We start from the raw sequence: 25,110 nt of genomic DNA on the forward strand, positions 1-25,110 counted from the left end.
GAAATATATGAAAAAAATATAAGAAGGAAGATACTATATACAATAACCAAAAAAAGTTAAAATTGTGTTAGTAGGGAAAGCTATGAAAGCTACGTCTTTAATGGCATTTAACCCTTGTTTATCCATTTAAAAGCTAGTGACCATAGAGTCCTCATAGCTTTCCCTTCTTACACAATTATTAACTTAACACAGTTATTGTGGGCATACTTTTATTTATCTGATAATAAAAGTTACATTTTATTTTGAAATCTTTTGTTGGAATCTCTGAATATATACTGGGATGGTGCAACATAATGGGTCATTCTATTTCTCTCTATTGGCTCCCTTTAGCTTTGTTTTTTTTAGCAGTAAAGAGTGACTGAAGTTTATCAGAGCACATGTCACATGACTGGGGCAACTAGAAAACTAACAACATGTCTAGCCCCATGTCAGATTTCAAAATTATATTTGAAAAAAACTGTTTGTTTTTTTTGAAAAATGGATTTCAGTGCAAAATGTTGCTAGAGCAGCACTATTAACTGATGCGTTTTGAAAAAAACATGTTTTCCCATGACAGTATCCAGTAATGATTTGAATTTGTCTACCAGTTAACAATATTAGTGCTGTATCTGTGTTCATCTGTGATGAACTTACTGGAACTTACTCATCGGCAATAGTGTTATAAAGGACATATTTATGTTTTTGCTCCAGCAATATATGTCACAAAATGGCTGTTGCTGTTTTTCTGCTTGTTTTAAGGAAAATGTCTTAAAACCCTATCTTTCAATTAAAAAAATATTCTATAAGACATCGGCTTGGTAAAAATGATACTTTAAGGGGACCTGTCACCCTAAAAAATAATTCAATATTATTTTTTATTGTGCAAATGTTTAAAAAAATAAAATAAATATATATATATATATATATATATATATATATATATATAGACAAATACAAGATTCCTCTGCACTCAATATATATATAAAAATAAAAATAAAATAGTCATAAATGAAACAAAGAGAGCTTTAAGGCTTGTTTTGTGTTTATTGTTGTAGAAGACAGCCAGACATGCATACAGTATTAATGCAAGAAATTAGGAATATTCTTATAAAACGGGACACCATATTTTCAAGTGAATATATTTAAATTCATAAAATAGATAGGAAACCCTTACGCCTAGTAATTATAGGTTGTCATGGAAGGGATGGGATTTACAGGGCGATAGACAGGAGGCTGGTAAGAATCTGGAGATGCTTCAAGAAGCAGAAGTCCGCTGCTAGGGTCTTTCCTGCATCGAGACATGGCTTCCTTATAATGTATTTTCTCCTTGGTGACGGGGTCAACAAGATCTTTCTTATAATGTGTCTCATCCTGGATTTGATCAGCAAGTTCTTTACTCACCAGGCCCTGCTCTACTGCCTCAGAAACTGGGATTCGACCTGTTTGTTTGGTGTCGATGAGACCTCCTGTGAGGTGCTGGACAACCAAGTAGGGTATGGCTTTATCTTTAGGCATAAGGTCCTTCTGAATAGCCTCTCCAATAGATAATCTCTTTTTGGTTACTGGATCCTCGACACCTGTAAAGGCTTTTTGTGCATGAAGCAGACTCTGTGTGTTACTACTATCAATCAGGGCCCTGTCTATAGCTTTATGAACTGAATATCTTTCTTTGCTCATAATGTGGATGATGCCACCAGTGGCCGCCTGGGCTTCAAGCAGCTTCTGACCAGTTTCAGCATCCAGTATTTTCCTTGTTATCGCACTTCTGATTGTGCATTTGCTGTCTGTGCTTTTGTCATATATGCCAGCGATTGGGAAGCTGTCGTCGTGAAAGACTTTGGGGGCACTTTGAGTAAATATGCTGCGAGACTGGGTAGAAGTTGGGGATCTGGGTCCAATTATTGAACCAATTGAAGCTGATGAGGGCTTTTCTCCAGCCACCAGAAGGGCAAATTCAGAAATTGGGAGCTTGCCATCACGGTACATCTGTAGCTCGTCTTTGGTGATTTTCTTGGTCCTTAGGGCATCCTCAATGGAATATTGCTTGCCACTCTTCTTATCCAAAAGGACAGAAATGTCACCACTTGATCCCATGGTGGAAACCTCTTCCCAGTCACACTCCAATTCTTGCAGCTGGATATATTGACTTCTATCTATGATGCCCCTTTTATAAGCTTCATAGGGAGACATTTCTTTACCCGTGTCAGGGTCCAGGATAGAAATTTTTGTGGAAACATTAGTCTCCCTCGTCTGTGTCTCTTGGTTGCGTTCTTCTCGGTTGACACGAGTCTGCAGCTCCCTAATATTCCTTTCCTTCTGATAAATGGCATCTTTTTCAGAAAGAATTTTGGTTTCAAAAAGGGACAGTTCATGGCCCAATTGCGTCTTTTTCTGACGTTCAATCTCTGCTTTCTGTGAGAGCAATTGAGACTCCTTGCTGAGGAACACACTTTTTTGCTGCTGTTGTCTCCTCAGCTCCAGCAGTTCATTTTCTGTGGATGACTTCTCTTGTTGTAGCTGCAGTCTTGTCTTCTGAAGATCAGATTCCTCCTTTGACCAGGTTTTCTTCATGGCATCGACCCTTTCTATTTTTTCAGTGAGTCTTTTGCTCTCATCTTCCAGGTCTTGCCTTGAATTACGTGCTTTTGAAACCAGTTCTCTCAACCTGACTCTCTCATTCTCAAGCACCTTGTCCTTTTCCACACGAATAACCTCCTTGTAAATGGTTTTCTCTAGAGATTTCTCCCTCTGTAGGATATCTATCTTCATTTGCAGGTTTTTACATTCTCTTTCAATGTTTAGATATTGACTTCTTTCATTATCTAATTCAGTGCGAAGAGAATTAGCTGCTTTTTCCATAACCGGGTCCCTTTCTACCTTAACAACTTCCTCCATAACAATCTTCTCCTGCACAGGAAGAGGGCTTTCCTCTATCTCCTTTATCCTCAGTGTAATCTGGCGTAGCTCTTTTTCTGCCGCCAATTTTTTGTCTCTTTCTTCTTGAAAGTTGAGTAGTTTCTGCTTCTCTTCCACTAAGTTACGTAACTGCTGCACCTCACGTTCTAGGCGACGCCTATTGCTTACTGTTTCATCAAGTGTCCTGCTTAGCCTGAAATGATCATCTTTTATTTTGGGGTCTTGCTTAACAAGGACCACCTCTTGCACCACAACCCTCTCCTCTGGCTTTCTTCTCTCCAGCAGAATGTACTTGTTCTGTAAGTCATACACAAAATCTTCCACTTCCCTCCTTTTCTGAGACTCATCTCGTACTTCTTGACGGAGACGCTCTGCTTCTTTTATCAGTACTGGATCATTTTCATACTTGACTACCTCTTTATTGACTGTTTTAGTTTCCACTTTCGACTTCTCCAATTTCCAGTTATCTCTCTCCTTGCTGAGTTTGGATTTCAGCTCCATGTTCTTGACAGTATTTGCTTCCATATCCTTCATTTGTACTTTCAATTTTTCTATTTCCTTTAGCAACTCTGGGCTTTTCTCTAGTTTGACCACCTCATTGACAACTTCTTTATACTCCACTGTGGGTCTCTGGGATTTCAGAGTAATCACCTGAGTATGGACTGTATCGAGCTCGTTATCAGACATGGATTTTCTAGAGCTAACTTCTTGCAGCACAGACTTCAGCCTTGCAATCTCCTTCTCAGTTTCTGGTTCAACAATAAAAACTTCGTTGACTCTTTCTTTGATTTCAATTCTGGGCTTTTGCTTCTGTACCACCACATACCTAGATTGTAGCTCTGTCAGCTCCCGTGTAACAACCACACTTTTGTTTCTTTCTTCTTCAATCAGTGTCCTTAGCCTTGCTGCTTCCTTCAGGATTTCTGGATCCTGTTCAACTTTCTTTACCTCCTTAACTATAACCTTGGGTTCAACAGACTCAATCAGCTTTTCCAGCTCCTCGGTTCGGGTCCTCAGCTTCACCACATTCTCCTGAAGTGATTTTCTTCTGAAATTCTCATCATCAATCTGTAGCTGAAGTGCCCTGGCAGCCTTTACAATTTCTGGATCCCTCTCTAATTTTACCACCTCTTTCAACACTACTTTCTCTACAATATTTGGTTGCTTCTGTTCCAGAATCAACACTTCTTTCTTTAGTCTCTCTAATTCCAAATAAATTGAATTATTTTCTTCTTTCAGTTGCTTTATTTCTTTTCTAAGAGACTGCGCCTTTGACTCCAAATCAGGGTCTTTTTCTATCTGTGTGACCTCTTTAGTCAGCAACTGTGGCTTAATGTTCTTCCTTTGCTCTTCCAGAGTCGCCAGCCGTTTGCTCACCACTTTTATCTCAGACTGAGTGATCTCTCTTTCCTTGTTAGATTGTTCTATTTGGCTTTTTCTCACCGACAGATCACTCTCTATCTTAGGCTCTCTGTAATACTGTACCACCTCTGTTTCCTCTATGCGCTCAACTGGTCTTTGTGTCTTCAGTAATATCAAGCGTTTTGTGTTCTCCTCCAGTGTCTGCTGTACTTGAGCCACCTTCTTCTTTTCTTCCTCTAACTGGCTGGACAGATTCTCTGACTCTCTGACAGACCTCTGAGTATTTTCTGAGCGCAGATTTTGCTGAGTTATAGCCTGGATTCCATCTGTACCATCAGACTGGCAAAAATAGAAATAAAAAATATATTAAAATGGGATGGTTCTGTATAAATGCAACTGGTAGCCATTAGTAATCATCTGATGTGTATTATATGCCCATTTACACTGTACATGTGACAACAAGGCATTGTGGGGGTTATTTATAAACACTGGTCAAATTTGCACCTGGGCAGTAACCCATGTCAACCAATCAGAACTTATAATAGACGTCAACCTTGTTGGGCAAGATGTTGTGTTATGATGATGTGTGTGCAGAACATTTCTTCTCTGCATATTTGTATTTGTACATATGGGTGAAACCTGCCATGTTGTTTCCCTTGCACAGTGCACTGGCATTATTTATTATGTTGTCCAAGGCTGCACATTCAAGCTCGGTGTTCCGGCAAACACCCACCTTTCACCCCTTCTTTATACAGCACTACCAGAACCCTAGCTCTCCAAGCAAGGTGTTAGAACTAAAGCTGGCCATAGACTCAAAGATCCGCTCGTTTGGCGACATCGCCAAACGATCAGATCTTTCCCCGATATGCCACTAACGGCATGGCTATATCGGGGGTAATTAGAACGTTCGGCCGTATGGCCAAACGATCAAATTACGATGCGCCAAGGGGCTCAGACGGGTCGGTCGGTTAAAAATCAAACTTTCCCGAACGATATCGTGGCCAGATATCGATCGGGAAGACCCGTCGGAAGCCCCCATACACGGGCAGATAAGCTGTCAAATTGGTCCAAACGACAGATATCGGCAGCTTTATCTGCCCGTGTATGGCCACCTTAACACAGAAAAAGTCAGCAAGACGACACACATACCTTATCCAGCACTTTCTTGGCAAACTCCATCTGAGTTAGCTGCTGCTTGCTCTCCACAGTCGCTTGGTTGTATCGCTTCACCAGATCTTTTTGCTATGGAAAGAAGAGTTGATCAGCGAAATCCAGACAAATGTTCTAAACGTTCTTTACTTGAGTTTGAGTGACAGAACAAAAATAATATATTGTTAATAATAACCTGCAGCCTTCTAGTTGTAGATGAATTAAAATTCGAAGCATCCTCTGATAGCCAAAATGCTTTCAGTGGGTGCTGGGAATTGCAATTACACCATGACTTGAGGACCAAATGTTGGATTCCCGGTGAAAATATTTAAAGCACCCCTGCTTACTGCTCTAGAACAGCTCCAGCTTGCAATACAAAGATCAATGCACAACCATCCAAACGTGTTCCACCCTTTTTATAATATCAGCTGAACCTCACCTGGTCTTCTATTCCTTGCTGCATAGACACACCCTTTGGTTTTTTAGGAGGGACAGGGTTGGAGGAGGAAAGCGTTGTACTGTAACGTTTGGCTTGTTTTTCATAGTCCTATAAAAGAAAATACAGGTAATGACCCCAACGTGGAATTTAAAATTCTAGATGAAAAATATGTGTCAATGAACCATAACATTTTAAAACACTTAAAGGGGATGTTCACTTTTGAGTTAACTCTTAGTAGGATGTAGAGAGTGATATCCTGAGACAATTTTGCAATTGGTTTTCATTATTTATTTGTTTTTGAGTTGTTTAGCGTTTTATTCATCACCATTCCAGCTTGCAGTTTCAGCAATCTGGTTGCTACGGTCCAGATTACCCTAGCAACCACGCATTGATTTGAATAAGAGACGGGAATATGAATAGGAGAGGGTCTGAGTAGAAAGATGAGTAATAAAAAGAAGCAATAACAATAATTGTCTAGCCTTACAGAGCATTTAGTTTTAGATGGGGTCAGTGACCCCCATTAGATAGCTGTAAAGAGTCAGAAGAAGGCAGATAATTAAAAAAATATATAAAAAAAGAAAAAATGAAGGCCACTCTAAAAATTAGTCATTCTATAACATGCTAAAAGTTAATTTAAAGGGGTTGTTCACAATCCAAACACTTTTTTCAGTTCAATTGTTTTCCTATTGTTCACCGGAAATAATGACTTTTTTTCAATTATTTTCCATTTTTTATTTTTCAATGTTTTTCCAAAATCTAAGTTTAAAGTTAATTATCCCTGTCTCTGGTGTTTCAATCTGGCAGCTCAGTAATTCAGGGGCAGACTCTGTTTACATTTAGTTGATACATTTCGCAGCAGCATCTCCGCAGTATTAGCAACTATTGTATCAATTCCAACAGCTGCGTTTAATGAAACCCAGGGATTCTGATCAGCAGGGACAAAGATAAGAAAAATCAACTAAATGTATCAATTTAGAACAGTTTACAGGGTCGGCGACCTCCCCTCCCAGAGCTGCGTTAGAAGGTGAAAAATTACACTTTACACTTCAATATTAGAAAAACACATAGAAAATAATTGGAAAAAGTCTTTATTTCTGGTGAACTATATGAACTGAAATGAAAAAAGTGTTGGAACTTGAACAAGCCATTTAAAGGTGAACCATCCCTTTAAATTATTAATTAAGTATTTAAATTTAATGTATACAGTGTGTTGTAGTTATTGTTCTAATAACCAGCAGAGGTGTTATGAAATCATAGTCTGCATGTACTTACATCAAAAGTGTTCACTAGGTCATCTGAAAGTTTAACCACATTATTCTTCTCTGGCTCCTTCCTCTGGATCTCGTCAACCAACCTCTAAAATAAAATCCATTCAAATCCTGGTTATTATGAATGAAAAATCTACCCACCAGACAGGATGTGTCATGTAATATTCTGATCAAATAAAACTAATTTTTTGTTTATGCATACTGTGTATCATGCTGACTACAGTCATATGAAAAAGTTTGGGAACCCCTCTTAATTCTTTGGAGTTTTGTTTATCATTGGCTGACCTTTCTTTTAATATATAACATGCCTTATGGTAACTGTAGTATTTCAGCAGTGACATTAAGTTTATTGGATTATGCATCCAACAAAACTAGACAGGTGCATAAATCTGGGCACCCCAACAGAGATATTACTTAGTTGAGCCTTTTGCAAATGTAACATGGTCTAGACACCTCCTATATTGATGAGTGTCTGGATTCTGGATGGTGGTATTTTTTGACCATTCGTCCCTATAAAATCTCTCCAGTTCAGTTAAATTTGATGGCTGCCGAGCATGGACAGTCTGCTTCAAATCATCCCATAGATTTTCCATGATATTCAAATCGGGGGGCTGTGACGGCCATTCCAGAATATTGTACTTCTCCCTCTGGATAAATGCCTTTGTAGATTTAGAATTGTGTTTAGGGTCATTGTCTTGTTGGAATATCCAACCCCTGAGTAACTTCAACTTTTTGACTGATGCTTGAACTTTATCCTGAAGAATTTGTTGATATTGGGTTGAATTCATCCGACCCTCAACTTTACCAAAGGCCCCAGTCCCTGAACTATTCACACAGCCCCACAGCATGATGGAACCTCCACCAAATTTGACAGTAGGTAGCAGGTGTTTCTTCCGCCATGCGAAGCGCTTTTTGTTATGACCAAATAAAAAAAAAAGCACTTTGTTCCAAAATGAATGACAATCTTTGTTTTCAGATCTATTGAGAGTTGCTTTGGGGCCCCCATGCTGTCACCCTTCAGATGAAAGTCAAACAGAAGCACAACTTGCAATTGGCCACCTTAAATACCTTTTCTCATGATTGGACACACCTTCCTATGAAGTTCAAGGCTTAACGAGCTAATCCAACCAATTTGGTGTTGCCAGTAATCAGTATTGAGCAGTTACATGCATTCCAATTAGCAAACTTTTTTTCCCCTAATTTTTGCACAGCCAGTTTTTCATATTTGATTTAATTTCATACAACTGAATGCTGCTTCACTAATGATCTTTGTTCAGAAAACACCCCAGTACTCAGATGTTCCTGGGAAATGAAAGACATACCACTGTTTTTGTTGAATTTTTATGCAGGCTGAGAGGGGTTCCCAAACATTTTCATATGACTGTATGTGCTTCAACATGTGCTTAGCAAATGGGGCTTTAGCTGAACATACGTTTTGGTTATTAGTTTAATTAAGAAATATGTTTTTTGTTACAGTATTTTTATCATTCAAGAAAAAACTAAAACAACTCTCATTTTCCAACTTCCTGGTTCAACAGTCACTGTTTGCAGAGGAGTAGGCAGTACGATATATGACCAGTCCTGAGATAAGCTCTCTGAATAGCGAGCTGCTACTTATATCAAAGGCTTCAATTTAGGTAAGGGAAGGGGTTGTTTATACAGAGGTCATCTCCATTTACATAAATGACTGTATTTACAGTAGTGCATTGTTCTTATGTTGAACAAAGGAGTGTATATGTGTATACTGTTTTTTTCTAGATAGGAAGCCCTTGCAGCAATGACATCTTTAGGTGGGGTATGTGGGGAAGTATGTACTAGTTACTGTTTTAATGTGAATAACAATAAATTAATATTTTTTACTTGAAGAGGCCTTGTGACTTATATCGTTTTTGATATAAACTTTTCTGTAGTTGAATGCCTTTTTGAACTGGGGCGAGTCCCTTGGGCCTGGCTGAATAACTATATTGACTCCCGATTTTGAATTGAAATATTGCAGCAATGACATCTATCAAGGATTTTAACAGTGGCGTTATTCTGGTATTTGTTGCCTACAGGCAAAATACAGAATCTGTTAATATTTATTAATAATAACGAGTTATCATCTAAAAATGTGAGCTTTTTCTTGATAGGTTTAAGAAAAACCAGTTGGTTGATATGAAGGGAATATCTGCAGGAATGGTAGAATTGGTTATATTAAAAATATGTATAGTGTACAGACAACTTTGTCCTAATTGTAAAAGTTGAGAAACCAGCTAATACAATAGTTGCATCTGATGTTCCTAAATAAGTATTATATTGTCCATGACTTCACAAACCCTGCTCACCTTTTGAGTCTGCAGCTTATAGTTGACTTGGCTGGGGCTATCTGATGATGTCACTTGGTTTTTAGGAAGACCTTTCATCCAGGTGTCCAGAGCCTCACAGGAAGATTTATACTGCTGGTAAGGCAGGTTGGCATCTCTCAATATCTTCTCTCTGATATTATAGAAAAAAAAGTATTTCAGACTGGAGTTTTGCTGGCCACATAAGGACCAGATTAGTCCATGTCTAACTTGAGTATACACTACAATTCTCATTGGACTTTTATAGTGTGGGAAAAAAAATTAGTGAAAAAAACCCTCAATTTTTCCTGATTTATTTAACCCTGAGGTTGTTAAAAGTCTGAATAAAAAAGTACTCCAACTCTGACCTGCCGAGTTCATTTAGAAGTGAATGGCAGATATACTGATTTGCACTGTTTTCTAAAAAGTCGAAGTATTCGGCGCCAAATCTAAAAAAAGTCGCTGTATTTTGCCGTCAAATCAAAAAAAGGCACTGTATTTAACATTTTTCACTCTTTTATAGAGTTTTTTTGCCAAACAAGGAATTTTCGGGAACATGTATTGATAAAAAAAATCTGTGCGGATTTGGTCGGAGTAGTTTTCTGAAAATTCTGAGAAATTTTGGGATTTTGATAAATAACCCCCTTAAATTGTACTATTTTCACCAATCATAACCTTTAACAATCTTAAGACTTTTCCTTCTATGTCAGGTTCAGCCTGGACTTACCTCTGGTCAAGCTGGTCAGCAACAGAGTGGTAGCGGTCATTGAGACGTTGAACTTGGGCACGTTGTCGTGGCAGATCAGGGGAGTGTTCCTGGCAGTTAGTCTGAAGAGAGCTGCAGGAAAGCTCTGTGTCCTTCAGGCTCCTGTTTAGCTTCAGAAGATTGTCCTGTTTGTCTACAAGGTCTCTTTTCATTTTCTGGGAGAGAAAAGTAGAGCCAATATTGCAGAATCCAAATGTATTCTCCATGCTGTGAATTTATGACTGCTACCCTGATGTGATGTTATTAATAGGGATGCACCGAATCCAGGATTCGGCCTTTTTCAGCAGTATTCGGATTCTGCCGAATCCTTGTGTCTGGCCGAACCGAATCCTAATTTGCATATCTAAATTAGGGGTGGGTAGGGAAATCACATGACTTTTCGTCACAAAAGAAGAATTTTTTCTAATTTCTCCTTCCTGTCCCTAATTTGCATATGCAAATTAGGATTCGGTTCGGTATTCGGCCGAATCTTTCACGAAGGATTCGGGGATTCGGCCGAATACCAAATAGTGGATTCGGTGCATCCCTAGTTATTAATGCTTAAAATGCATTATTTCTGCTTTCTCCTTGTCTACTTTGGAAAGTAGTTTTTATCTCTAGGAACTCATCCATGACTCTCAAGTACCTGTTGCACCTGGGCTGTTTTTTTGTTCTGGAAATCATGTATGGAACAGCATACCTGAATTTCAGTGGCCCGCTCCTGAAGGGCATTTGGGGAGTATGGGATCACATCGTCCTGCACCAATAATTCCTCAAAGCCGTTTATCATGTTATCAGTATTCTTAATCTGATTTTCCAGGTTCAAAGATGCTTTGGCCCTGCAGTAAAAACAGAATAGTGTTATGGTGAACCTGAAATTGAAATTTCTAGGACCGAGATCTAAATCAGTAGTAGGCGACCTGGAGGCTTGAGTAAAGAGAATACTCTCCCAGTAGAAGATAATCCTGAGATTGCAGTTCTTCTCCAGGTCTTAATATATGAGCATATTTATGTGTACAAAACAACAAATATTTTTGGATAGAAATAGGATTCTTAGGGGGTTATTTATTAATAAAATCCAAAGTTTTAGTTAAAAAGAAAACTTAAATTTTTCTTTGTTTATTATACCCCGAGAATGGAAAAATCCTAATCCGAAAATCCAGCATCTCAGACCTGCCAAGGTTGTATATAAATCAATGGGAGAAGTCCCAAAGGTATCCTGATCTGCGCAGGGTTTTGTGTAAAAATCCGAAGATTTCATTTGTACAATTCCAATTTTCATCTGATTTTCACACCAATTTTAACCAATTTATAATATTTTGACAATTGAGCTGAAATATGAATATTAAGTAAGGGTTGAATTCTTCTATTTATAGGAGCAAATATAGCAGAAGAACACAGATGCTGTTTGGTATGTTTTGAACCTAAAGCCTTAAGCCAATCATAATAAATCCCAAGCCAACTTACTCCTCTCCATAGAGCGAAGACAGGAGCTTGACATCTTTGTACTTGTTGTTGACATTTGATTGTGTGCTGGGGAGCTGGGAAGCTACTGTTCCTACTGGGCTTTTGTTCAGGAAAGCCTCACACTCTCTCTGCACTTTGTCCTTCTCGGATGCTATGTTTTGCAGCTGTAGGTCAGTCGCCTATAAATATGGGAAAATGGCTTAGCAAGGTCACACAACACCCTGAAAATTAAACCAGGGATGACTAAATCAACACCCCCCATCCTGCTCTGGTAGCAACATGGCAAAGCAAGGAATGGTCTAAATATTAGAGAGGAGAAGAAAACCAAATGTATGGATGTTTAAGCTGCCCCTGAAAAGCATTGGCCACCGACTGGACAAATAATATTCAATATCTATACTTTCATAGAGTAATATGAAACTTGCACTTTGCAATGAATATTTTCTTGTCTTATTTGCATTAATACATATAAACAGCATGTTGTTTGGTCAGATCTGAAGTGCACTGTGATAGAATATCTCTATTTTCAGTAAAATACCATTCAAGTTCCACCAATATCTGTTACAAAAACGTTTGCTTAATCAAAATATCTATATCTTACCTCTTGTTGTTTTAGTCTCCCAGCCAAATCTTGACTTGGTGAAGCCTGACTGACTGGAGAGCGTACCCTTGACAAAACCTCTTGCTCCGTGTTCTGCAGGTTTTCATGGATCATGTTTAGCTTGTTAAGGAGCTGATTTGCTTGGGGATCCTCACTTGGTATACTTGATATGCGAACTGGAGGTGCAGGTGCAGTGACAACCGGACCTGCTGAACAGGTAAAGTCAGTGTACAAAATTTAACAAAAAGTCCAAATGACAAATGAAAATGTTATTATGAACTAGTGTTAAGTGTTCCACACAGACTGCCCACATAACATTATTTTGGTGTTATATGCTTGTGTGTGCCAGGCACTGCCTACTAACTTACATGTAAACAAAGATAAATTGAGGGCACTCTAATTTGAAAAGAGCAAAATAGCCTCAAACCACCCCCTTGAGGTGGTTAAAAATACAATATTTTACTGTTAGGGGCTTGCACACGCAAAATAAATGATATACAAACTCAGGTGGTATTGTTAGAAAATCTCTTTATAGATAATTCATTAATAATACAAAACATGCTCTATACAGTGAATGGTGCATCAAACCCATGTCAATTCTGCAGAATTCCCCTTGAGAAACACTGAAACATTGGGGGTAATTCTCATTCTTTGACAAGGGTGTCCGCTTTCTTGTATTTTTTTGATTCTCTGGTTACTATTTGGTAGTATGTATTTAAACATTGCTATTGATTATACGTGGTTTTGATGCACACTTAACTGTATATAAAGCATGTTGTTTGTATTATTAATGCATTTTCTATAAAGAGATTTCCTAACAATAGCACCTGAGTTACTTACCAGACTGAGTTGGTTTGGCAGGTTCCTGGTTTCTGTTGGATTTCAGTGTGTTCTGTAGAGCTGTCTTCTTCTTTTGTGCTTCACTTAGCTCACCCTCGAGTCTGAGGATGACAATTATGGAAAAAATTGGAGGCCCTGACAAATACTAGCAAAAAAAATCAAATGCAAAGTTTCAATGAATCACGACTATATTCTGATTTACACCACATGGCACCTTTTGGTTTTGCCATTAGTGCAGGTCCACTATGATGCAGAAAGATTATGGAAAGGGCACTCACTTTTGCTCTTCCATACATGACACTTACCTCTTCAACTTATCTATGGCCTCTTGATCTGAAGGAGGGATTACAAAGCAGGCAGATGGAGCATTCTTTGTCTCTCCTCCTGGAGTCTGTATCACCCAGCTGTCAGACATGTTGTTGTCTTTTAATGTGAAGACCTCTCCCTTTGAGAGCTGCATCTGTGCAGAGAAGAAGCAGTTATCCTGTTATGATCTTCTTCTTCAGGTCTTATTCATTTCTTTGACATTCAACTCTCATCTCCTAGCCCCCAATTCTCTCATCTTGCTCCCACCCAGTTTGCTATTTATTACACACATCCTTGGATTTCAAGTTATTTGTTAAAACACTTGTGTGTTTGAGAGCTGGAAGAACAACTTCTAATTTCTTTGCAACATACATCACATTTCCTCCATGTCTGTATTCTCACAAGATGCTTGGCCCCCGAAAAACACGTAATATTTTTTTATTCTCTACACTCCTCTTAAGCTTATAGCAGATGGTTGGGATACATGCAGGGGCATAACTATAGAGGAAGCAGACCCTGCGGCTGCAGGGGGGCCCAGGAGGTATAGGGGCCCCAGGAGGCCCTAATTCATATAAAATGTCAATAAATATTGGAGAAACAAGTCAGCCCCAAAACATTTTGGGGGCCTGAAAAATAATTTGCTGTGGGGCCCAGTAATATCTAGTTACGCCACTGGATACATGGCTACCTTTTTAGACCCCTGACCAATATATTACTGCAGTGGTGTAAACAAGACACTCATCCAATAATCTTACATCAGCAGAATCCCAGTCGCAAATGCAGTTGATGTTTACAGGCTGCTTTGACTTTATCCTTCGCTGTTTGATGGGCACAATCTCAGGGGCCTTGTTTTTAAGAGCGGACAAACTCTTCTCAGCCTGGGTCAGCTGCTTGTCTTCCTTTTCCAACTGGAGCTGCAGTTCTGACGCTGCTCCAGGTGCTGCCAAGTTACCCTGGCTAAATTTGGTGTCAAAGTTCCTGTTGACCTCTTTTAAAGTTTGAGCTATGGTTTCCGCATCATCTTGAAACTGGGGGTAGAATTGAAGTTAGTTATGACATATTACAAGCCAATAACTTTCTCAATGTCTGTATTTCTGCTGCCATAACACAGTATAGAGGTTCTCATAGGGTGTGTGCAAACTCCCTCACCTTTTTGTACTCTTCTGCGTTCTTGAGATGGTTCTCCTGACATATGCACAAGTTGAGAAAGTTTTGCCATTCACCCTTCAGAGCTTCATGGTGGGCCTGCAAAATATTGGTTTAAAAGTGGGAGAACTGTGTTATTAACAAGTGGACCAGCACTCACAGGGTCACAAGGTAGAGCAAAAGTGTTACAGCCGTGTGTGCAGGTCCCAGCTCTCGCACTTGGCCAGGAGGCAATGAGAGTGGTTGTAGGTCAGAAGGATGACAGTTTGAACTTTCTAGAGTTTTTCATCCATTGCAATCAAGCTGACTGAGCCATTTATAAGACCATTCTTACCTGGATGCAGGGGACAGCTGGATGCTTTAACTCGATCATCCTCTCCCCATCATCCAGAAGCTGATTCACATTTTCTTCCTGTGGCAGCAGGTCCTCAGATTTAAATTTCTGCAGAAGAGAGCAAACGAGGTTTGGGTTACTAAATTTGCACTGCATATTGCCTCTATTGGAGACTTTCTACGGAGCCTGCTCGCCCTCGATATTGAAAAATATGACATTTTCTCAACATTTCCACCTTCAAAGATGATATTGTATGCATAGTCTGTGTCCTGTATCTCCAAACCTAAATATTAAAGAAACTTTCACAATGTAGTGTGGAGTCACATTTTCACCTCTAAAGATGCAACTGAATAATTTATCTATAACACAGTCAAAAGAGTTTAGCACTTGTTTAGCAGCACACAAGGATGGACGGAAACTGTTCTGAAGGATACTCATATCTAAGAAGACTTTTGGATTGCAGCATGCCTATAGTTTCTTTTAAGTTTACTGCACAACCCTCATTATGCTGAGTTTTGTTTGTCTTCTTCATAACAACATCCACTGAGCCACACAAACAATGCTGTCCAAGCCTCCTTACATTTTCCATCCCAATTTGAGTATGTGTACGTGTAACCACTGTGTAACTTGCCTCACTGCATTCCAGCAGTAACCACACAACTTTTTGTCAGAAGAGTTTTTGTTACAGCATTTCTACTGTTATCATTAATTACTCAATATCCCTTAAGGTCCACATCACAGTGCTCCACATTCCTCTGTAGCTCAATCTCTGGATGAAAAGAGACCCAGAACTTCCAGTATAGAACTCACCTGCTTATTTTCAGTACAGACTTATTTATATAACAATATCATTACCAAAATGACAATGAAGGTTACCTTATCTGCAAATTAGCCATATATCCTAACTCCCCCCACTCTGGTATGACTCCTGGGTCCTTTTAAATTTTTGTTTGTTTAGGACCCAAAATGATAAGGGTAACGAGTGTGTTCATATCAAAGTAAAGGAGTCTAGTTTGTGCTTTAAGATTGGTCCAAACTTGCTCACAGGGCCTGTTTTTTCAATCCAAACCCACATGACCCACAGTACTTCTGCAAAGATTATTGTGATGTTATTTACATTGTATCCATAGAAAGAAATAGTAATTATAAGTATTTGGCAGCACTGTACATACATGAAACATACAGCTTTCATAGAAATAGTGACACATACATTAGAGCTACTTGATGCCATAATTAAGGAACGAGTTTATATAATTGGCTGCAAGTCCCTTACCTCATATTGTCTGCGGGTAGCAGGCAGGTCAGGTATCTGGTCACTCCAGTCCTTCCGCAGAATCTTGTTCTGCTCCTCGCTGAGATACATTAGTTCCTTGGTGCAGCCATGGAGGTGGTTATACAGGCTGCCCAAGTGCCGACTTCTCCAAGTGGATTCCTCCTTTATTTACATAGAAAACAGGAAAGAGATTGGTCATTGCAATTTAGTACGCAACACTTGCAATTCTAAGTAGTTACATGGTTCAATATCTTATATTTCCCTTTTGATTTTTGTGACCTTTCAGTAGAAGGGAATAACATTTTAATGTATCACTCCCTCCCCTTTCAATAACTGAGAGGAAGAACTGCATACCCCACACAGGAAAGATTAACTTTTCACAAGACTGACCTGTAGACTCCGATACTGGTTCTTAATGGCTGCATTGTCCTGTTAAAAACACAATTAGATAAATGTACAGATTATTAGACCAGGTTTGTACTATTAATCACCTTCATTTCTGTGCCAACAAACCACTCTAATTAATTTAGTGATCTGTTCTATTTTTGAAGGAAATTAAAGTATGAAATCTTCTACCAGCTAGTGCAGAGAATCAATATTGTTTCTGTACTAACTGTCACATCCCAGCCTGCATAGCAAGGCATATCAATACAGAGAAAGGCAAACCGGGGGCAAGTGTTTCCATGCAACAGAATTCATTTTGTTCATATATCTGCTGAAGGATCCCTGCAACGAGCACTCCACCTTTGGCAGCAGAAAGGTATAACACTATCAAGGAAAACCCATTTTTTAAAAAAAATACAATAATTAATCAGTTCAGCAATGTGTACTTATTAGAAGTGCTGCGTTACTTTGGGGATATTTCCTCCGATTTGTGTCCGTATGTTACCCTCCCATTTAGACTGTAAGCCCTATGGGGCACGTCCCTTTGTCTCCTTGACAATAAGCACTTAATATGTATTGTAACTATACTTTATAATTATGTGTATTGTATTTTTGTACTTATTGTAATGACCCCCTGTTTCTTGTACAAAAATGTATTGTTCTGTTGTACAGTGATTTATACAAATAAAAATATACATAGATACAGACATATTCTGGTACCATGGGTAAGGTAATAGGTGTGTTGTGCCTTAGGTATAAACCTGAAATCATTCATTAGATTAGGATCACAGTACTTCTGTTGCTGCAGGGAATGGCTCTACTAACACTGGTTCATCCTGTAGTAGCAAGTCCAGCTCACATGCTTCATAGTGTGTGTGTGCTACTGCTGTAGTATAAGGTTATGTATAACCAAAAAACATATGTTCTGTGGTGCTTCTATTGCCCCTGCGACTGGGTTCCCACCACATTTTGGTTCTGCAGCAAAAAATCAAAACTAAATGATCCATATTGCTTCTGCTGCTGCTGTGACGTTCCAAGCCCTTGTGTTGACTCCCTAACATTAATAAGACCCTAGGGAGCCTTGTGCATTATATGGATTGCCATTGCAACCACTTTTGCATAAATAATATAAAAATGGTGTACAGCCTATGAGAAGCATATGAGCATTATTTCATTTTACCTGGTTGCGAATTTCATTGCCATACTCATCAATCTCTCGCTGCAAGATATTGTGCTCTGCAACCTGCCTCTCAACATCAGAGAGGCTGGGCCCATATTGTCCATTTTCTATTTCTTTCTGGAGAGAGAAGTGGGCAGAGAGGTAGGAAAAAGTAACCAAACAAGGTAGCTGGTTAAGACAACATTTGTATCAGCTAAACACAATATACTAATCAATTATGTATGGGGGGCGTAGCATTCTACACTCACACACTAATTCATAGATCTCTGTCCATAAATTTTTTGGGGGGGGGGTTGTTTTGCACATTGAAAGAATGCATAATTCTAAGTAACTTACCAAAAATATACATTTTCAGTGTTTTAAAGTTATTTTGAATAGCAGCTGAAAGCAATATTTGTCATCCCTTTCTGTAGCATTGCTCTATATCAAAAGTGTAGCAGAAATTACTTCTTTAACAGGTTTGTTAATTAGTTGGCTTCTGCTACACTGTTTCAGCAGTGCAGATAATATAAATAACGAGATAGATGCAGTAGGGGTTAGGGAGAGTAGGCAAAAGGTTGTGGGGTAGGCAGCAGGTGGGCAAGGATTGGCCTAGGGGAGCCAAAATTACATATATGACTGTAAGCATAGAATAATTATATATATATATATATATATATATATATATATATATTATTGATATTTTATTATCCATTCCTGTTGTTATAGCTTGAAGGGGGAGTAGAAATATCTATTTCTGATTCTAAGTTATTTTCTTATAGACACTTTCTTATAAAACATGGGAAAAATCGAAATCCCTAGACCACTTGCATTTTAAACTTACCTTCTTCTTGTCTAGGATCTGCGGCCAATTGACTTTGGGTTCTGGAGGAGCGATGTTCATTTTTTCATACACATCCCTGTACTCTGCGCATTCCATACTCAGACGTTCGTGCAGGTGACGGATACTGGAGTTAATGAAAGAGCATATTGATAAGTGTCCAACCACATATTTTGCTGCAAAAGGTAAGGCATTCTTCTTTGTTTATATATACTATATAAAAGTCACATGTGCAATCTATTATTCCCTGTATATCTGTCCTTAGTGCTTAGGTCTAGCACCTTGTCATCCCTACATCCTCCCTATTTCTTTCCTTGTTCTTTTTCCAATCCATTTTCCAATTACAGTAAAATGGATAACAGTTAGAGAAATAGCAAAAGAGGAGCGTAAGTATAACTCCACAGGCCCCTGTGCAAAGTTTGATGCAGAGTCCCCATTTTTTTACTCTGCAAGGTGAGTAGGTTGCAATTCACAGTTGTATAGCAGAAGGTTTAGGGAGGTCACAGAACTTGCAAGGTGCTCTGTTTTTCAGGCAGGATGATACGAATTGAAGATAAATATTTGAGGAAACTTCCAAACGCTATGCTATTTGAACCTTCAATAATTTTTACTCACTCTTGATCAATTTCTTGAGCCTGGGGGTGGCCATATTTCTTTGCCTTATCCACATCCATAAACAGATCCTTTACTAAACTCTCAGAGTCTTTGAGTTTCTGCGCATTCTCCTGCTGGTGCTGGAATTCCTTCTTTGCAGCATAATTTCCAGCATCCTAAAACCAAAATGAAAGAAATGTTTGTTGCTGTCCCTTCAACAGTGACTCCCCCTCAATACCGGGGGCAATATTAAAAGCAGTAAGATTCTGGGAGTGAAGCTGTTATAGTCATGGTTATAACCTGGGCGGGTATGATTTCAAAGGTAAAACACAGTGTGATCTGAGTTCCTGGGAGGAAGGACATTGAACTTTTTGGTAGGATTTATGAGGCTAAGGAGGCTATGCTGAATGTAACTAAGCATCACTATCCCTCTCTCAGCATCTGTTTCTCCTCATTTTGTCTTCATTCAGGTGTTGGGTGTCAGATGAATGATCCAATATATCTTATAGAAGATGTATTTGAGCTCACTCTATTAAAATCACCAGAAATCCTGTCTCTCTACATTCAAAATTTGTGCAAAAGGCAGTTATTTTGTTAGATTTTGTTTGTACTGGAATCAGTTATTGGAGTGGGCTCTAATACATCTGCTGGGAAAGGAAGCCCCCTATAAGTTATATTGGATCATTCATCTGACACCAACTGCTGAATGAAGACAGAATGAAAAGAAACAGATGCTGAGAGAGGAATAGTGATTATAAACTTGATTATTTCAGAAATGATGCAGACTTTTTAATTGATTGTATTTAGAAATTTCAGTATGAGGAAGCGTATATTCAATTTTCATTTTTGCAATAGTTCCCCTTTACCAAAGGGTGGGAAAGCCACATGGCAGGGTAAAATGGAAGTACAAGTAAGACTCCGGTGGTTGACCATTCTACCTTTTTTAGCTTCTCGTTGGTCTCTAGGATGTTCTTCTCCACCTGATCGGCATTTTTCTGCATGCGGGTAATCAGCAGTGCTAGTTCAGTGGCTGCTGCCCTGTGAAATTGAGAATATCAAAATGTTAGTGCTATCGACACAGCAATCATATTGCTACAACCTGCTGCCTCTCTTAACACCCGGAGCCCAAAGGGATAATAACAACAATACTGTAGCCATTTTGTTCTGCATCTTGAATGAGCATTCAGCATAGAGCAGATACAGAGCCTATACAAGGCTAACTACAGTGATGCATTATGCTGCCTATGTCTGTTGTACACGTAACATGCATGTGGATGGCCTATGGCTAAGGCAGAGTACAAAACACCTGACTTCACATGTCTTTATAAAGGACACCCACATATTATGTCAATATATTAAAGCATAATAAAATTAAAGCACACCCATGGATCCACAAAAAGAAAGTGAAGCCATACTTCAGAAGGGGAGAGAGATGGCGACGGTGGGGTGTTCTCAAGAAAAAGCGAGGACCCACACCGTGACCATTTGCAAAACCCAGATTTAGTTCAGAACAGAATATAAATTGACCAGTTTGAATAGCATAATTGCTGGAAGACTGAAAATATTATGGAGGGTCATCTTTCAGTGCCTCAGATGTGAGAACTAGAGCAGTAAGGGGTACAAAATCACACCCATTAGTGCTGATGGACCAGGGGCATAGATGTGATCTCCTACTTGCACCGGATTAGAAATCTGGAGTGAAGTGCAGAACTCAGCACTGGTCAAGGGCTTTATGGGAAGGGGATGCTTATATTCCTCCACCAGCACACTCTCCATGAGTATAGTGGTGCTGAATGCAGGCAGTGCTGTATTCATTCGATAATTGCGCCATTCTAAAGCACAAGGAATTGTGCCCACAGTCCCTGGGCTCAACGTGAGTATAATGTGGTGGCTTGAACACTGTTTTTTTGCACTCTTCCCTAACATTTGGATTTTAGCCCTTGCATGCCTTCCAACATTCCCCTTACTATAGGTATGCATATGAAAACCCCATTAGGCTAAAGACTATGAAGATTTTCATTCATCCAGGTCATAGTATATCTAGTATAGGTCAATGTAAAAACAACTGGACTTGCTGAGTAATCAATGAAGACGTTTCACTACTCATCCGAGCAGCTTGAACTGAAGAAGCTGCTCGGATGAGTAGTGAAACGTCTTCATTGATTACTCAGCAAGTCCAGTTGTTTTTACATTGACCTATACTAGATATTAGGCTAAAGCCACCCAGTGTGACCCCAACTGATATAATTTGGCACCGTGAAGTGTTAACAGTGTTTGTTGATGTTAAGGTGATTGTGGGTGGCAGCCTTAACAACATCATTTCAGACATTTGGAGCAGATTTCATCTGGCTGCATGCAAACAGTCTTCTAACCAACGTTTTTTCTTATAGCATGACCTCTATGCTGCTGGGCCCTGGGTACTTGCTTATTTTCACTATTTGTTAAAGCTGCCCTTCACTCCCCACGATATGTGACAAAAAAATGTTTCCAACCAAAGAGAATATAAGCAACTGCTCCATACACAATACCATCTCTTGTATATTGTCTTACACAATCCTGACACACCATCACTCCAAATGCAGCAGGGCAATGTAAACTGGCTGGTCACGCAAAACAGGTTTTTAATGTGCAATAACCATGGAGATCTGCAGGTATGTTTTAATAGTCTTTCTTTCTTGCTCTCTCTCTCTCAATATATATATGTCTGTGTGTATGTGTTATTTATAGTATTCCAACTTCTGTTCATTGCAGATACTGAATACAAATTCAGGCAAAGTAGGATAATTATATGGGATGTGTGCCTCACTGCCACAGCTAACTGAAGCAAATATGGAGGAGTTGCACTTAAATTATTCACATATGAGCGACATTTCAGGCAACATAAAAACCAGTCTGAAGCTGGGTTTTGTCAGGAATGGCTATATAGATGCTCCAAGATCTGCTTCTTGCTTATGCAGCAAAAGCTACTAATTTCCCACAGATCTGCTGCTAGATACTATTTGGACACAAAAATATGCATTGTAGATTGGGTAACCAATAAAAAATAAATAAAAAATGTGGGTATTGGGTGTTTTGTGGATAGTTATATTCACATGTGGGTAGGGGTGCAGGCCACAAAATAAACTTCTCTGCCTTCTTAAATTTTTTTCTAATTTTCCTTTTATTAATATTCAGATATGTCATTTTAATTGTTTTAATGGTCATTTCACACCTATAGGTTCATCTGCCTGGAGCTGGACTAAAGCATTATATCCAGGGCAAGATGGGTGTGGCTTATATTTAGCATGACAGGCTGAGAGTAGTAGTTCAGCGAGAGTTTGTGAACACTGTTTCAGATTTTCCAGTATACAGTCATTGCCAGTAACAATTCTGCCAAGCAGTGACTGTGTAGAAACTTTATCGACCAACACCCATTTATAATAGTGCTGATACTGTTCCATCCCACCCGAGGAATCCGTGTAATACAAATATACCCTCATGAAGTGGCTGAAAGCTGGCCAGCATAATACTGTCCCTTATCATAGGACATCCCAGGAATGTAATGCCAGATAAGAACTGCCCAGGATTTTAATGACTGCTGTAAAATCTCTGTTCTTTGGTTCTATTTACACAGATATGGCACTGCACCAAGTGTGCGGATACCTCTACTGGCAGCAACCTGTTTTAGTTTATAAAGGTAAGACTAGTCTACTTGAAATGAACTTTTAGCTATTATGGGGCATATTACTGAATGGTGTATGTTTGACCATTCAGACTAAAAATCACAACTGCTACATTGCTATGCTTAAAACCAGCTCGGTCAGCTGAATACTGCTGTAGTTCAGCAATAGCAAGAGGGCTGCAGGTTGAAGGACAATTGTACACTGGTATTTCTGTCTTTTGCACCTTCAGCAGTTGTGTCTCAAGCAGCAGAAGCAATTACTCAGTATAAATGCTCCTTTCATAAAAGCCAAATTGAGCTAGAGAAAGGGCAGAATGGGTGCGTCTGACTTTGATTCATTGTCTACCTGCCATTCTAGTTCTCCCTAGTTCAGGGTCACCGCCTAAAAATTTGCCAACTTCCCATTTCCATATTGTCAACACCCCAATACTGTCCTCATTTACTGCAATCCCACAAAGTTTCTCTCTCCTTTGGCTGGAAGCAAGATCCAGATATGGCAATGTTCTCTGCATGTAGGGGTTTAAAGGGAGAAACTGTTTGGCCAGTTTCATTTAAGGACGACTCACACAGGCAATAGCTGTCACAGTAGCTGGGGGTTAACATGAGTTTCCCCCACTTGAATCTGAATATACTGCTTGCTATTATTATTTTTATATATTGCCATGCTCTGTAGGGATTTCTTTATCATTCACATTAATCACTGCTGATAATGGAGCTTATAATTCCGCTGCTACAGTGTGCATGAAACCTCTTATAGGGTTTGTGGTTCTACTAAACTAACCTCTTATAGGGATAAGTGGTTCTACTAAACTAACTATGGGTTGTGAAGATGATTCTGCAACACAATGTGGGTACCTTGAGAAAAAAAGGTCAAGGACCACTGATTTAAAAGATAGCAAACCCTATAATAAAGTCAGTGGCATCATTTTTAGCCCCAGGACCCCCCTGACAAATCATGGGTCACCAGAAAAATAAGGGTCACCCACAACCCACCCTAGATGGCCACCTGTATGGAGAAAGCAGACACGGGTCCCTCCACCGCCGCTGGGTCTGTTTCCTCTATAGCTATGCATAGGTCCTGACCCATAGGTTAAGAACCCCTGCCCTAAATCATAGCAGTGAAAACACCTAAAGGGTCATTATACTGACCATTTATTGACTTTGAATAAAAGATTCCTTGCTAAGTGCTTACAAAGCATTTTACCATTTTCCATGCCAGTTTGCCAACCAAAAGTGACTGTTCCATTAAATGAGGTGACCTGGTCAGGGCAATCTTTTCTGCTCCCACTTATAGGGATAAACACAAATAAGGATAATGCAAAGGCTGCCTTTGCTGCATCTGTGTGTTTAACTGAACATCTCTATCAAAAAAAGTTAATGTAATCCCTAGATGAAGTTTACTTTAATTCCAGAAAGTTGCAGTAATTGTCCTTAACCTGATTTGCAGCTCAAGAATAGCAAGTGTGTACAAAGCCAGCCTGAAGTATAAAGAAAAATTCCAAACATCATTTCCAAACATATAGAGAAAATTTTGGTTCATAGTAAAATCAGGTAAGAAGCTCATAAATAATATTAACAAAGTTTAGAACCCCTCCCTACAAGGTGGAATGTTCTTGCAGATGTGCTATGAGCCTGCAGCAAGGGATAAAATATGTTGCATGGGGGGGGAATGGGGGGGAATGGAATGGCCCAGCAGCAGGGAGAGCAAGTCAGACTGGTAGAATGTAACAAAGGCTAAGCACAGCTTTTTGTGTTTAGTGACAGGTAGAAACCCCATTAACTGCTCAGGTACCCACCACCCTCTCATCTTCCACTTACTTGGAATGTTTTGAAGGAGACTTGGTTGGAGATTTCGTAGGAGACTTACTGGACTTGGTCTGCCCTTTAAACATGGTGTCTTCCCCCTTAAGGTTCCCTGTCTGTTTGTAGCGGAGCCTCTGTCCCTCTGTTTTGCTGCACCTGAGTATATGACAGTGACCAGCTGGGGAGGACTGTAGGACAGGTCTTTGCTGGAGTGAGCAGACTCCTCCCAGAGAATCCAGCCTGAGCAATAGGACCTGAGTACAAGGAGGAGAGGTGTAAATAACCTGTTAAACCAGTTGCATACTGAGAAAGGGAGAGACACCGACAATGTGACCCCACCCAGAAAGACTGTCCCAGACCCATTAATACTGTGTAATGACATATTTGTCACTGAGAAATGAGATAGAGAGGTTAGCTTGCTGTATTAACATGTATTAGGCACGCAAGCTTGCAATTTAGTTTTGGGGGGGGGGACAAGAGCTGTAGACAGGAAGGGGTTGCAATACAAAGTCCCCTGTACAC

The 25,110-nt window shown here is 39.4% G+C and overlaps 1 protein-coding gene across 2 annotated transcripts; it reads right to left on the bottom strand.

Annotated features, from left to right (window-relative positions):
- Nucleotides 1-1,003: 1,003 nt before the first annotated feature.
- Nucleotides 1,004-24,797, bottom strand: LOC108701125 (envoplakin). 2 transcript variants are annotated; one of them, XM_018235349.2, is made up of 21 exons: nucleotides 24,604-24,797; nucleotides 20,063-20,162; nucleotides 19,146-19,300; nucleotides 18,534-18,657; nucleotides 17,711-17,827; nucleotides 16,537-16,575; nucleotides 16,147-16,308; nucleotides 14,874-14,981; nucleotides 14,543-14,638; nucleotides 14,149-14,421; nucleotides 13,393-13,547; nucleotides 13,088-13,188; nucleotides 12,248-12,453; nucleotides 11,647-11,825; nucleotides 10,880-11,018; nucleotides 10,162-10,355; nucleotides 9,438-9,588; nucleotides 7,118-7,201; nucleotides 5,846-5,953; nucleotides 5,407-5,499; nucleotides 1,004-4,596 (listed from the first exon to the last, which is right to left on the bottom strand). In XM_018235349.2, the coding sequence occupies exons 1-21, from the start codon at nucleotides 24,675-24,677 to the stop codon at nucleotides 1,156-1,158; spliced, it is 6,099 nt and encodes a 2,032-aa protein (XP_018090838.1). In that variant the 5' UTR covers nucleotides 24,678-24,797; the 3' UTR covers nucleotides 1,004-1,155. The 2 variants fall into 2 exon arrangements, with proteins under 2 accessions (XP_018090838.1, XP_018090837.1); XM_018235348.2 differs by having other exon boundaries at nucleotides 12,248-12,456.
- Nucleotides 24,798-25,110: the final 313 nt, after the last annotated feature.

Source organism: Xenopus laevis, chromosome 9_10L (genome assembly GCF_017654675.1).
Source record: "Xenopus laevis strain J_2021 chromosome 9_10L, Xenopus_laevis_v10.1, whole genome shotgun sequence".
NCBI lineage: Eukaryota > Metazoa > Chordata > Amphibia > Anura > Pipidae > Xenopus > Xenopus laevis.

What these genes read in the sequence shown, in the direction of transcription:
- LOC108701125 (XM_018235348.2), bottom strand. Translation starts at nt 24,677, where the DNA reads ATGTTTAAAGGGCAGACCAAGTCCAGTAAGTCTCCTACGAAATCTCCA. An exon ending in ATAAGCTGCAGACTCAAAAG is followed by an intron (nt 7,202 to 9,437) that starts GTGAGCAGGGTT and finishes ATTTTATTTTAG; the next exon opens with AGGTTGGTTGACGAGATCCA. An exon ending in ACCTAGTGAACACTTTTGAT is followed by an intron (nt 5,954 to 7,117) that starts GTAAGTACATGC and finishes TTTCTTTTATAG; the next exon opens with GACTATGAAAAACAAGCCAA.